This window comes from Streptopelia decaocto (genome assembly GCF_964273445.1).
Source record: "Streptopelia decaocto genome assembly, chromosome: 1".
Taxonomy (NCBI): domain Eukaryota; kingdom Metazoa; phylum Chordata; class Aves; order Columbiformes; family Columbidae; genus Streptopelia; species Streptopelia decaocto.
This window is the reverse complement of record NC_138663.1, coordinates 25,715,964-25,731,398: the sequence shown is the minus strand read 5'-3', so window position 1 is coordinate 25,731,398 and position 15,435 is coordinate 25,715,964. Positions and strand designations below refer to the sequence as shown.

The following is a 15,435-nucleotide window of genomic DNA, read 5'->3' as shown; positions in this document are numbered from 1 at the left end:
GACAGCAGCCCCGCGCCGCAGGATCCGCGCCCTGGAAGGACGTGCTCCGCCGAGTTGCCAGGCGCGATTACGTTGTTTTTCCCCCCACCCACCCCTTGAACTTGTTGCTTGGCGCTCGGCGGTGGCGGAGGGGGGTGGGGGTGGGGGAAAGCCTTATTATCGATGTCCCTTTGGATGTGATCAAGCTTTCTCAGGAGCAACTACTTCCCTGCCGTTCCCGGCGGGGCGCGGAGATCTAGCGGCAGAGCCCGTATTTCCAAAAGTCTCTATGCAACTGAACGCTCTCGCCAGACTTTCCCAGGTAGGTGCCACAGGCTGGGCACGTTCGGAGGGATGCGAGAGCAAAGCCGAGGGGAAGGAGGCGGGAGGGGGGGATGATCCACTGCCGACCACCAAACCCCTGTGGAACCCCCGGCTTCTGCCCTGCGCCTGCCCCCGCGGTCCTTCGCCCGCGCTGGCCTCCCTCGCCGCCGCGGAGCCACTGCCCCGCTCCCACTCCACCACCAGGCTCTCCCGGCTTCGCCCTTCGCTGCTCGCTCGGCCGCTCCTGAGGATGCCACATGCATCCCATCTTCTGCAGGTGGCTCCAAAGCTCCTGCCCCCGCCACCGCCACCGTGGCTCTGCCCGACCCCGCTCTCCTCTCTCCGGATCAGCCTTTGCCCGTCCCGGGGAGACTCCCTTCCGCCCTCTTCGTTTCTCTCGGGTGCACCCCACCCCCCCGGTGCCCCTTCCCCGACGCCCCTCTACCCTTCAACGCATCTCCTACAAGGAAAACTTGCCTTAAAGTTTAATGCTGCCGCCGGAGCTCCTCCCCCTGCCCCGCCGGCTCCCCCGGCCCTGAGCCGGGGTCAGGAGGAGTCCCAGGGGCGGCGATCAAGGTCAGGGAGAGGATTCGTCCCGCTGCCGCTCCGGGGCTGAGGCTGGGGAAGGAGGGGCGGCCCGCCCGGCCCATCTCCTCCGCTTCGCCACGGCGAGCGGACGGCGGCGCCGGGCGGCCCCGCTGCAGCCCGCCCGGGAAGGGCTCCGCTGGCGGCCGCGGCCCGGCTCCGGCAGCGGGCGGGGAGCGGAGCGGAGCCAGAGGAGGGGCGGGGGTACTGGCTGCATCGCGCGTGGAAGAAAATCTTCCAGCTGGCTGCACCGCTCCATCGGGGCTACTAGCCGGCTCCTGGGGTCAGCGGTTTGTGGTTCATTCCTTCTGTCCACGGGCCTCGCGTGGACCTTGTATCCAAAGGATCTGGCTGCTAGAGTAGCTGCTTTGAATACGTTGATTTCCAAGTGCCCTGATTTATTATCCTAACTGGCTAAGCAGCCCCTGGAAGGGGTATTCTGGGATGAAAAAAAGGGAGGAAACAGAAAAGAAGCACTAAGATTTTCATTTAATCACAACAATAGTCAGAAATTCTGTTGCTTCAAAAATATGTGAGCTTTTTTTTTTTCTTTTCCCTCTCTGTTTTAGTGGCTGTACCAGGACTGTCTCTAGATTGACTCCCTCAGCTGTAGTAGTTGCTTGGGACCATGGCAGCAGGAGTAGCAGCTTGGTTACCCTTTGCCAGGGCAGCGGCCATAGGATGGATGCCAGTGGCCACAGGTCCCATGCCAGCTGCTCCACGGCAGGAGAGGAAGCGAAGCCAGGACTCTCTGATTGTGCTGAATGTGAGTGGCATCCAGTTCCAGACGTGGCTGGACACCTTAGAGCGCTACCCTGATACTCTATTGGGCAGTTCAGAGCGGGACTTCTTCTACCACCCTGAGACGCAGCAATACTTTTTTGATCGGGACCCTGACATTTTCCGCCACATTCTTAACTTCTACCGTACTGGGAAGCTTCATTATCCCCGCCAGGAGTGCATCTCAGCTTACGATGAGGAGCTGGCCTTCTTTGGCATCATCCCTGAGATCATTGGTGACTGCTGTTATGAGGAGTATAAGGATCGCCGGCGTGAGAATGCTGAGCGTCTGCAGGATGATGCTGATCAGGATCATGCAGCTGAGAGCTCCCTGCCCTCAATGACAGCTCGACAGAGGATGTGGCGGGCCTTTGAAAACCCACACACCAGTACACTGGCTCTGGTCTTCTACTATGTCACTGGTTTCTTCATTGCTGTCTCTGTTATTGCAAATGTAGTGGAGACAGTGCCCTGCGGGGTAAGCCCGGGTCGCATCAAGGAGCTGCCCTGTGGAGAGAGGTATGCTGTGGCTTTCTTCTGTCTGGATACTGCCTGTGTCATGATCTTCACAGTTGAATATCTCCTACGTCTGCTGGCAGCCCCTAGTCGCTACAAATTTGTGCGCAGTGTCATGAGTATCATTGATGTGGTTGCCATCATGCCGTATTACATTGGCCTGGTGATGACAGATAATGAGGATGTCAGTGGGGCTTTTGTGACACTACGAGTCTTTCGTGTCTTCAGGATCTTTAAGTTTTCCCGCCACTCACAGGGGCTGCGCATCCTGGGCTACACCCTGAAAAGTTGTGCCTCAGAGTTAGGCTTCCTCCTCTTTTCACTCACTATGGCCATCATCATCTTTGCCACAGTCATGTACTATGCAGAGAAAGGTTCATCAGCCAGCAAGTTCACCAGCATCCCTGCAGCCTTTTGGTACACCATTGTCACCATGACAACACTGGGGTAAGTGCAGCTGGTGTTTGGTTACCGTCAATGTTTCAACAAGTGTATTTGCACAAACGGAAAATAGTCAATTTTAAAAAAATGCTGCTAGAAAAAATGCAAGGGTATGTTTTTCTTACAGAACTTTATAAATATGACTCATCACTTCTTTCTAAATGTTTTACACATGCAAGTGACTTTTAAGTTTTGCTCAAGTTAAAATAACCCAACATACAAACCTGCAGATAAACTGAAAAAGTAAACAACAAAACAAAATCTTGAAGCTGTTCGGGTTCTTTGCAATTTTATCTAACATTTGATTTGGTTTTGGATAGTGAAACTGAAATATTTTATGAATATCTGTGAGTTATCAGTGGATTTTTAGTAGAGTAGTGTGTTTGCTGACAGGACTTGTTAGAGTGTTGCTGAAGTAGTGATAGCTGTAAGGAGAACCCAAGTATGATCTCTTATCTTGGTAATACCTAAAAGTCTGCCATTTTGTTTGAATTGATATATTGATGTATATTTGGATACTGAGTTCAGTATTACAAAGTGATTTGTTTTTTTATGGAAATAAACCAGGTATAGTTACCTTAATCTTCACAAAAATTATTCCTGATGTTATTTAAGACACTGGATAAATTTTCTTTGATTTTTATGTATCTGTAACTTGTATATGACAAGTGTCAAACTGCACTGACTGGTGATAGACTCTGGAAAATTTTCTAAGGAAGTGTGAGACACAAGACAGATCAAGCATATGTCTTAAAAAATAATTCTAATGCCAGTATAAGTTCTTCTAGAGAATTAGGAGTTAAAAAATGCCGTTGTTGACATTAGACCTCAATGCAGTTTGCTGGAAGGATGGAAGATAGTATTATTTAACAAAGTCTCTGATACCAGAGTCATAGTGTACCATCTGATTCTTTGCACCAACGTGTAATATGCATATGTCTGTAATTATAACAGGGATTTAGAAGGCTGACTAATTTAAGAAGAACATTTTTTGCTCTATTCTTAATTCTGAGCTGTAGAGAATCATCTATGAAACTGAAAATTTGTTAATTCTTTAGAAGCTGTCTTGTTATTTAATAATTAAAGAAATTAAAAGGTAAACTTTTCACTTTCATGAAGATAAAGCCCATCATTTTACTAGCCAAACATTTTTCCACATCTTGTTGGGACTACTGAGGTTTATTAAACAAGTATAACTTCTACATTTAACAAAATGAAAGCGCATTATTAATCTACTGTGAAAAAGTTGTTTTATTATGTTTAATTGTAATTTAGTTGGGAAACACGCATAACAAAATATTGAAAAACATAAAGGGACTGTTTTATGCCACCATTTTTTATACAGAGCTTTCACCTTCAGCGTGATGTAACAAATGAAGATAAAAATAGTGCATCGTAAATATTTCATACTACTTGTAAGGGCAAGTTATGCTAAAAAGGAGTGACAGCAGCTTTGGGGATTTTAATTTCCTTTTCAGGTTCCCAGATTTTTTTTGTTCTTGTTTTCTTCTGGTAGTGACAAACTGAAGGGACAAGTCAGCAGAAGGAACAAGTTATGCATGCTGACTAATTCCATAGTCCTGTATTTTGTGATGCTGATACTTTTTGCCACATATTTTTGAATTAGAATGGTGATGATTTCAACAAATTAGGTCTTAAGAATTTACCAATATTTAGAATGTATAATCTTATTATAAAAGAGCAGGATCTGATCTGTGTTTTTTGCAAGGAAAGGTGTTTTTTGGGTAAGTTACGTTTGCTGTTCTGGGCAGTTTGGGCAGGACTTGTCCATGGTACTGAACATAATTTTGTCACCAGTTTGAGATTGTTTATGACATGGGTGTGGTATCTACTTGACATTAATATGATTTGTTTGCTTCTTTCACCAAAAAGTGAGTATTATGCTATAGTTTCAGGCTCTGAGGTATTGCACCAAGTAAAATCTTAAAAAGTACTAATGAGATTTGACCATCATTAAAAATCTCTTTGAATGGAGCCTAAGAACCTATTTCCAAGTATGCAGCCATACAATATTTAGGTCCTGAGCGGAAGAAAAAGGTTTAAAAAGAGTACACTCATGCTTGACTGATTTTTCAAGGTAGCCTGCACAGAGAAAGTTTTGAGCAGGTTGTACAGAGATCCAAAGCGTCACCCTCAGAAGTTCACATATAATTATAAGTTCAGACATGAAAGACATCACAAATTTCTGACAAATCTTTAATCAGTGCATTAGCTGGATGAAGTCCTTTTAGTAAACTCATGATAATTATATAAAGATTATGTTTAAATGTTAAATATGTATGAATGATTTAAATAGAATTAACATAATAAAAGCTTTGAACTCTTTTTAGTTGATGAAACAATTACACACACAAAAAAGAGAGAAAATAAAAGGACAAACAGCAAGGGTCAATGAAAGCCGATTGCAAGTAGTATTGCTACCTTTGCTCTGTGCTAAAGCTTCTTGTCCATTTACTAACATAGAACTCCCATTCATTTTTAATTTTAGTTTTTGCTGAAGTAGGGCCATATAAATGGACTCTACATGAACGACTATTTTTCTTTTAGCAACAAAACCAGATGAAGTATTTATGTTTTAAGTGACAGTAGCACACAGTAGGTTATGTGAAATATTACAAAAATACATGAAAGCTAATACTGAATAATAGATTAACATGAAGTTGGGCTTTTGAGTTTTGGTGTCAGTCTCATATTTTGATAGATAGCAAGGGTATTGAGCAAGAGACCTTTACAATTTGGGGAGTTATTATCTTGGAAGCAGAGCTATATTTCTCAGTTCTGCATGACTGCTGAGCAATTAAAGTGTCTCTAAAAAACATAGATTACATTTTCCTCTGCAGAGTGCCAGTGATTTCAAATATTACTACATTTTAGCATCCAAGGATATCCCAGCTATTAACTGTTCTTGTCTGCTCAACTCAAGAAGTACATAGTTGTACTCAGAGATGTTATATGAAATAAATGGAAGAAAGGAGCAAAGGAAGAGAGAAAAAGAGTGAGAAAAAGATGAAGGCTAAAAGAGAGAGATAGAGAGGGATAAAGAGATGACTCTAGAAAAACAGCATGCACTCTGCCATTAGCTGAGCTGTCTGATTTCAAATTTCAAATTTGTGTTTTATCAGTATTACTTGTAACAAAAGCAGAAGTAGGGACAAGGGACAAGAAGAGACAAGAGAATAATATTGAAAGAGGTCACAAAGCAGCTTCTGGTGATTCAAGATAACAATGAAACGCATAGAAGTTAGGGGCATCAAGGTCAAGAAACAGGGTAGTGTAAAACCTGGCAGAGAAAAAAAAGCACAAGTCTATTAAATTGGGACTGGCAGACTAACATGGGGACTTGTGAACATCTACACACATAATGACGCAGTTATGTCACTTTCTTCTGTCACCTTATAACATGATAATATAGAAACTTTCCTTCTGCCCTGTCAATAGCCAGCAGATGAGTTGGAATAGCTGATAAGGTTTTGATGGTGTAAAGGTAATGTTTTTTCCCAAATCAGACAGACCTATAGTGTAGTTTATGTTTTATAAAGATATTATACTTATATAAGGAACATAGTGCTCTTCTGTGGCTAGTTTTAAAGCAATTTTACTGCTATGTTAAACTTCTATAGTTATATGCTTTACATTGGGTAGCTTTGTCAAGTCACACAATACTTTATGAAGGGAAGCTTAAACACGAGACCATTTATTTGTTTTGACTGCATAAACTAGAGATGTGTCTTTCAGAAAAAATAAAGCAACTATTTTCATTATTTGTTAATATAGCCCCTAACATATGATGAAGCCCATCTGAGACATATACAAATCCCTGAAAACTTTATAATCAAATAGGTGACTGGATGTGACAACAAAAAGCTTCAAATGGTGAACAGGAAAATAGGGTGATAGATTTCATTCTCTTGTGCATTCGATTCTCTCCCATCTTCACTCCTTTTCCATTCATATTGCACCCTATGGGTATACACCATCTATTTATTTTCTTCACTTTTATTTCAAACTATGACATTTCACAGTTTGGGGACTTTTCTGCTGGCTTGGCAGCTTTCTTGTCTTCTTCAAGACAAGTTCAATGTTCATATTAAGACTCCTCTGGCTTTATTTTTTTCTGTTTCTTTGTTTCAGATTCCTCATTCATTCTTCACCACTAGATCAAATCTTTCATGCATCTTCATTGTCATTCATTTGACCTGAACTTTTCTCATAACAGGTTTTTCTTCTGACCTTTCTTTGATAGATTTTTTCCTTATGAGCATCATAAAATTTCCACAGCATCACTTTTTTGCCAAATGCCACACACATTATCTTGTTTTCTTTTTCTGACCATTGTGAGCTGCTTTGGCTTCTTATGGCATCTGCATGCTAGTTTGAAAATAACCGTGTCTTCAGAACTTGTATTAGAAAAATTGAGTTCAGTAATCTATAAGAGAGCACAAAAATAGCAATCTTTATTCTGTGAACAATTTTATTAAAAGTTTAGAAATACTTTTATGATAAATATTACAAAAGTAGAGATGAGCAAAGTTGGAATATTATTTCTGTATCTCTTACTTGCATATTGGCTCATTTATTCATTTTGTGTTTGATATTTCCAACCCTGTTTCAAATAGAATTTTTCTATTTTTGTGTTCTTGTATACAACCTAGTGAATTTTGTATTTTACAAATGTGTTTGATGTCTCAATCTATTTTCTCTTCACAGCAGAAATGTTTAACCTGAATAGGTAGAATACTATGTAACAGAGGAGGGACAAAGTGTAGTGTAATCATCTTCAAAGCACATTACTAGGTATTCAATAAGGGCTCCAGGAAGGATTTGAAATACTGAAAAGTGAGGGTCATTTTGATGGCAGTAAAAAAAAAAAATATTTGTTCTCCAATAAAAAGGTTACTTAAACTGTATTGAGCTGTTGTTGGCTTGACAGAGAACAAGAGTCATTATAGTCTTACTTAGTTGCACTAGGGACCAGCTTTCCTGTTCAAAAAAATTCTGAAGAACTCCATGAGGAGCAGGAGTTAGTTCACTCATTTTTCTTGAGCATGTATTTTCTTACTTCAGCTATGAAGAGCATGAAGGTGACGCTTAGCAAAAAGATCTTTCTGCTCAGAATCTAATTTATTTGCTCCTTTGATGGAAACAGATGGAATTTTGTTTCCTTGCTTTTATTGTGTGTCAAGCATAAGAACAATGAGATTGGTGTGGGCTGGGATGCAGCAGAGAAATACGCTGACTTAGTACAGCAGAATAAATCGACTCAGAGAGTAATTATGACTGGTGCCTGATCTATTAATTATGGCCTATCATTCAGCTAGTCCTCTGCGAATATTGTGATTTTAGTAAAATCCTTAAGTGATATAACCCAAGAAGTTCAAACTGAGTGATGACAATCTGTATTTGACTTACATCATTGTGCCTTTGTCTAAGAAGAAAAATTTGCAATATAAAAGCCATATAAATCTATGAGTACAGTATTAGAAATAGTACTACTGTGAAAAAAAATCTGGAAATGGAACTTATAAATTCTGCAGAATAAAACAATTATCCAAAGTAGGTTGACAACATCTTCTAACTTCAAGATGACTATTAACTTCTCAGACATTTGAAAGAAAATCTAATTAACTACTATTATTTTATTTTTACACCACTGTAGTTCACTGGCAGCAGTTCATAATTTGTGTCACAGTAAACTGAGAAGAGAAGAATCTGGCTCAGCAGGGGTTAAGTAGATAGCTTGTTCAAAAGAGGGAGTATAAATTAGAAATGCAGAAACAAAGTTTAGATTCAGCCTTATCAGGTTTCATCAGTTACCTGACAACAGAGCTGACAGTGATGGAAAAGATTCTGCATATTTCTGTACCTATCATTTATCGGGCAATAGATGGGAACACAGATTTTTGTGCAAGACATAGTCTTTAAAACGTCTTTTTTTCTGCATTGCTCATGCAGTGGAGGAAAGGTATTTAAATTCCTATGCAGTACTTTGAAATGATAGCTCTATGCTAAATTTCCTGGAACAATAATAGTTACCATGCTTAGACTTTGACCCCTGTAACAATTAGTAACCCAAATTCTACCATTATTTAAGTATTTTTTGCTGAAGCACATGATTTTGATCTTCTTGTGCATCTGGTAATATTTTATATCCTCCTGTTGAGTAAAAAAGTTACCAGTTTTGTTTTGACAAAAAAAAAAAATCAATTTTAATCAAAGTACACAAATTTGCATTATTTCCGCAGCATAGAGGTAAATGAATGTGAATTGAGATGAAATAAAAAATAGTGCTTTTGACTAGGTCACCTGATATGCAACAGGTGTAAGTGTTCTGTAGAAAAATACTGGATACGAATATTTGCTCAGGCATCTGGTGTATGAATGCTAAAATTTAAACATGAGCACATATGAAGATCATGTGCCTGATACATCAGTCCTAGAATATTTTAGCTTCATTTAAAAAAAATGCAACAAGATTCATCTCTATTATGATTCAAATAAGACCTCACTCTTTTTCTCATACCAGTGTAGACACACCTTGTGCTTTATTAGAAGGCATATCTTAATGTATCCAGTCATCAGTACGGAGTTCCTACTACCATCAGTTCAGATTCTGGCAGATAAGTGCATGTACAAAAGCTAACAAAACATTAAAAGACTATTTGTGTAAATATTAAAGATACAAAGATATTATTCATTTAAGCAATTGTGTTCTTTGTGTATTTAGAAAAACAGTTTCCTTTCTTCTATTCCACTGCACAATATTGTTCCCTACTTGTCTGCAGGTCTCTATCCTGAAGGTGAAAGCCTTTGGAGGCACTGGGTAAATGTACTCATTTAGGGCCTGATCCTGCACTGTTACAGAAAAGGAGAAGTTGCCTAAATACATACAAAAATGTTATGAATATGAACAGAGTCATTTTTTGCATATTTGAAGTATTTAGGAGCAGTATTTTGCATTTCATCCCCAGGTTTTCAGTTTTATCCATGTTATTGTTTCTTTGATCTAGTTGGCTTGGTGAAATCAAGTCTTACAGACACAGAAATCTCCTGGCTTTGTTAGTTTATAGAAGCTAAACACTGCAAGAAAGTTTTTTAAAGGTGTTTAGGTATCTAGAGAGGCAGATGGGCACCCAGCTTGAATTCTCAAAGAGGCTTAGGTGCTTCAAAACACAAACAAGAACAACTGAAAGCAAGCAAGCTGGGAAACTAGGTACCTAGTCACCTTACAAAACTATGTACACAAGTCTAACTGCTAGGATGGGTGCTGTACTGAGACTCTGGGTATGTCCTACTCTATCAAAATCAAATGGATCTTGCAAGGATTCAGGTCTTGCTAAAATACAATATGCCCTAGTCATATAACCCCTTAAAAGGAGATGATAGACAGCTGAGTGTATGGTATTCTTAAGAGGCATTAGTAATTCAAGAAAAAATAAAAGTTATTATGTCTGAACGAGTAATGTAAAGCATTCAGGGGATAACTTATTTGATCTTAACATTGTGATTTGTGAGTTGACTCTTAACCAGATGGTGCCTAACTCAGCTTTGTACTACCACTTGCACTAAAGCTTCAGATCAAAAATTAACATACGAAGCAGAACTCCTAATATTAAGAACACATGTATAATTTTTTCAATGTGTGATCTAATATAACATGATATTAACATTAAAATAAAACTAGTATAAAATCCATATCTACATAAATAAATTTGTCTGCTTGATTATTGAAGACTCAGTTTCCTTAAATAGATAAAACTTCTAGTATAACAGACAATATAAACTTCTAGGAATTTATTTAATTAGTCTAAGTACTTTGGTAAATTAAAATAAAGTAAGTATATTCCACTACAGTTTTAAATCACCTTGGATAAAGAAGTAACTGCAACTTCATAAAGGTACTTATAATGATCTATTTTTATGTTAATATATTAACATGCTTTGATAAATTTTTTTTGAAAAAAAATATTTTAAGGCCAAATCCAACTTTCTTCAAATGTGTGTTAAGAGACATGGAGTTTTTTGCATTGTATTGGCAGATTCTCAAAATGTTTTGGCTGATACACAGGGAACAGTCTTTCAAGTTATCACTTGCAAGCTTGGCCATCCAGACATTCCTTGGAAATCGCTGAGAGTCAGACTGTGAGGTTGTGAAGGACATAATTTAACATTGTGTAATAGCTCACAGTCTAAATGTGTGTGCTGCATCCTAACTGCTTGCTTCTTTCAGTAAGATGAACCAGAGGAGTGTTCTGTATGAGAGCAGATATAATGTGAGTAGGATCCTTAACTTTTCATTGTTGTTGCTGTTCATCTCCTTTTTTTTTTTTTTTTTTTTTAATAACCCAAAAGAGGAATTTTATTACTGTGTTAGTGGCCTTACTTTCAGTTTCTGTAACTTTCATCTCTCCCACTTGCAGCCAGTTAACAATTCTCTGTGCATCCTTATCAGCTATGGACAGCAACTACTGCACTGTGCAGGGTTGCTTAGGAACAAAATTGATGCTCTTTGACACGGTGGATTACAGCTGCAACATGCTGGTCCCCAAACTCTCCTGCTTCCCACAGAGGAATGAAAAGCAGAGGTTGCAGATGCTTTCCAAAATCTGTGAAGAGAGTATATACTTTTTTGTTTAAGGATATCTAATCACTACATTTTTGGTAAATAGCAGGTTAGGAATTGTGGTCTTTCTGTTGAAACCACATCAGTACCAAAAATCTTTAGTAACAACTCCTTTTAACAGCAGCTTTCTAATTTAAATACCATGGTGTCTTGTATCACTTACAGAACTGAGAATTGTTATCTTTTCTAAGCTTTTTGGTTTGCATTCATTATTGAGGCATTTGTTCATATGATCAAATCCCTGTTGAGTCATGTATATCAAGGACTAGGGACAGGCAGAACTATACAGAATATATGCACCTATTCTTGTACACCTAATAAGAGCTAGATAAGTTGTAGGTGCAGCTATTTATTATATTTGATATGTATTTATATAAAAAGAATCTTTGAATATTTGCATTGTAAACTCTACAGTGATTGAGACTTTAGTTAGTTTTTGCCTTTTTGGCATCTGTATGGAAAACCGCAAGGACTACAAAGTGGAGCTTCCCCTCAGACAGTTTAGAGCAAATCTATCCACAGACTGGCTTAATGATTTGACAAGCTCAGTATTACTTATTTTCCAAGTGAAAGGGAAGCTCAAGTTTTGTCTAATTTGCTTGTGAACAGAGTAATCAACCTATAGGATGTTAATCTGTGTCACAAAGTGTTGAGTTTTAGAAGGAAATATTGTAAATGAAGCTCCTTACAAAAAACGTGTAATATGTGATACATACACTGTCCTTCTTGGACTATGTGACACTTTTAGCACCCCTCTCCCTTCACCTTATGTCAGTCAGATCATTGCAGAAATACTGCCTGCTGTAAGACTGCAACCATTATAATTCATTTAATATACAGTTCCTTTCCTTCCAAGGCCCCAAGTTTTGAAATTTAATACATTAAATCATTCATGGGAGAAGCAAAGTTGCTGTTCATGCTGGTGAGCCCGTCAGCACGGTTCAGCCTCCTGCCATCCTGGCACAGCCATGACAGCCTTGCTCCTCTGTGGACAGGCACAGCTGCAGACCACAGATGATGCTGACTAGTTGCGTCTGGCACATGCAACCAGTGATTTTAAAATACAGACACCCTTGTGCAGCAGTTCACATGTGTAAGATAAAATCCTAGCTGTGGGAGAGGGAGATAGAAAGCAGTTTTGCCGCAGGTCTCTAGGACACGACAGAAAAGGGAGCGTCTGGAGTGAACTGCACAAATTGCTTTGGATGCAGCTGCCTCCTGGCCACTGTTTGCCCCAAGCCCTCTTCACACCATGAGTACAGTGTGAGGTGTGTCAGACAGGGATCCACGGAGTGAGTTTGTCAATGCAGTAGGAAAAAGACCGTGGTTTTTTTGCAACACCTTTCCAGAAGGTATGTGAGCTTTCCTTATTTCTCTATGTAGCTGCCACATCTAGTGTGCACTGTTTGCTACATCTTCACAAACAAATTAAATAAATACAGAGAAAGATGCTAGATGATGTGGAATACTGGACACGGCAATGTTTTGAACTATGGATTTGGATCCTTAAAAGTGGATTTGAAAGACACTCCTATCAAAAGGCTGAAAACAGGTTGGTTCATCTCTTTAGTGTAAGTGGGGTATCTTCTGCCTTAATATACTTTCTGATACCCATTTTCCAGCTCACTAGCTATACCAAGAAGCCCCTTTGTTTTCAAAGCAAACAAATCCAAATACAGCAGAAAGGTTTCCTTAAATACGCCTTCCATGCTGCCTGTATACAGTTCTTCTTCCAATGCCTATGTTCGTGTGCAAGGATATGGCTACAAAATTTATGGATTGTATCTTAGATGTGGGGGTTTTTAAAGGAGACAATCAGGACATACAACTCTTTTAAAGGAGACAAGTACGATATCCGATATCCTTTTTTTTTTTTTTAAAAAAAAAAAAGGGACAATCAGGACACACTGTATAATTAAATTATTGTAGAAGAATCTGGAGGTGGAATGCAAACTTATTTCTCTGCCAGTTGCTTACCATCTCTGGGAGGTATTTCTAAGCCCTTACTCCTTCAAAAGTTAAATCCTTCTGAACTAGTCATCCTTGTTTCACTTAGGAAGTAATGAAGAGAAGCAGGCAGCTGGAGGTGCTCATTCCTCGGCACTGAGTATAAGTGAAATTTATTATGATTAGCAGAGACTTAAATATTTAAATACCAAGTGAGATGGATGAGATAAATCCCAGTCTTCGTGTCTAGCTAGTTTGGTCTAGCCTCCTTGTTCCCAGTTATATAACTCTGAAAGGCCCATAACATATTCCTTTCAAAGATCATAGCAGAGTGCGTGCTTGGGATTTGATGACAATTCCCACTTTATCAAAAAGACAGTATGTCTGCCACATTTAAACTCAAAAATTCTTGTTTTGTGTAACTCTCAAGGCTTCTTCAGTGCTTTTGCCAATTTCTTTGCCTTTTCCAAGCAACACACAAAGAAATTACATTTAAAAAAATACTAAGGAGTTTTAGTGGTCCTGCTGGTTTAGAAAAAACCTCTAGAGGACTGCAAGAAACACTTGGATAAGTATCTGTTGTAATTTTCTGCAGGAAAGAAGTCGTTCTCCCAATAGCACTGCTTTTGAATTAAGATAGGGAGAGCTTGAAAACCTTAACTTCAATGGGTTGTAAACTATTCCCGTTGTTCTTCCTGTTCAACTGATTCACATGTTGGTCTTAACTGTTTCACCACTCCATTTTAAAGTGCCTCCAGACAAATATATTTACTTCCCTGATGGAGGGGTGTCAGGCATGTTCCCCCATGTCATTATTCTAGTGTCTTCCACGAGGTGTCAGAGCTCTAGATTGCAGCTGGGCATTGCCAGTGCATAGCTCTGAAGTAGACTGAAAATCTTAGATACACACTAAACTAAATTGCAGCAGGGATACTCTCCTCATATCAGTATTAATTTTCATATTTACTTCAATTTAAAAATGACCATTTGCTTTAAAGCTGCCTCCAGACTGGAGCAGTGCAGAAGCTTGAGGGCCACGAGGGAGGGTTATGGTCAAAATTGCTTCAGAGTTTATGTCTTTCTCTTTTGCCTTCTGAACTTTGTTCACTCCTCTTCAAATCATGCCAGCCTCTCTGGTGAGGATATTCTGTAATTTGGTATGACATCCTGTTATTGACAATGATTTGGTTTAACTCATTTTAGTTCATCTTCATGTTCTGCTTTTCCAGAGCAGCAAATCTCAAATTTGCCAGCTAGTGCAGTTCTATACTAGTGTGAAATAGCTACATTTTGTTCAGTATGTTACTCTTTGTGTGAGATTTCATGAAATTATTTTCCTTTATGCATTAAAAGGCATATTAACCTTTTTTTTTAACTTTTTTTTTTTTTTTCCTGTGGAAAGACATGAATAAACTGCAGAAGAAACAAGTTCTAAAGCAAAAGTGCTATCCTGTACCACTACAGAAAGTTAACTTCTCCTTTGGGGGGAAACAGTGGTTGTCTCATAATTTGAGGAAATTAATTTAGATTTAACTATATTTAAAAAAATAGTACTTCCATTTGCTGTTCAAGTAAACGCTTTTTATAAACTTGAAGGCAGATAATGTTGATGGGAGAGAATGTATGCTTTTTCTTAAGTTTTTTGCCTGTTTTGAAGTTGCTCTTGGAACAAATCCTTGTATGAAGACAAGTCTATTTACACACTTCTGAGACTTGAAGGAATACTTTTAATATGCCTACCACTTTCCCCCTGTCTTAAGAAACAGATTGACAACACGGACTCTAGCAACATGTCTGCAGATAAATTGTTTACCTAACTAGTTTACTGGAAGTTGAGAAAAAGCTGAATACAGTGTTAGAAATGCAAATTGCTAGTCCTTCAAGAGAGCAGCATGATAGTGACTGGTGTTCTGCACCAGGGTGGGGTGGTGGGAAGTGGGGCGAGAGTGAGATGGTGCAGGATTCTTTCTGGATCTCAACAAGAAAGACCTAACAGCAAATGGTTTAATAAAATATCTGTTTTAATAAGATAGAGTGAAAAGAGTAGTATAGATAGCTAGTAAATCTTATACTCTCTCAGATGCTACAAACCATGCATTCATGTAGTGTTGGCTGGATTTTTCCATGATATGCTGCACAGACCCTGTCCGTGAAGAGAAAATCCTTCTTTTTGGTCCTTTACACTGTTATATGATTTGCTTATTTATCTGTTTGTTTATCAT

General features: G+C 39.1%; 1 protein-coding gene across 1 annotated transcript in view; it reads left to right on the top strand.

Moving 5' to 3' along the window:
- The first annotated feature begins 218 nt into the window (after nucleotides 1-218).
- The window catches only part of KCND2 (potassium voltage-gated channel subfamily D member 2), a 269,365-nt gene continuing 254,148 nt past the window's right edge, over nucleotides 219-15,435 (top strand). The window contains exons 1-2 of the mRNA XM_082056544.1: nucleotides 219-301; nucleotides 1,458-2,631. Coding sequence (XP_081912670.1) covers nucleotides 1,517-2,631 — 1,115 coding nt within the window. The 5' untranslated portion in view covers nucleotides 219-301; nucleotides 1,458-1,516. The remainder of the gene's footprint in view (nucleotides 302-1,457; nucleotides 2,632-15,435) is intronic.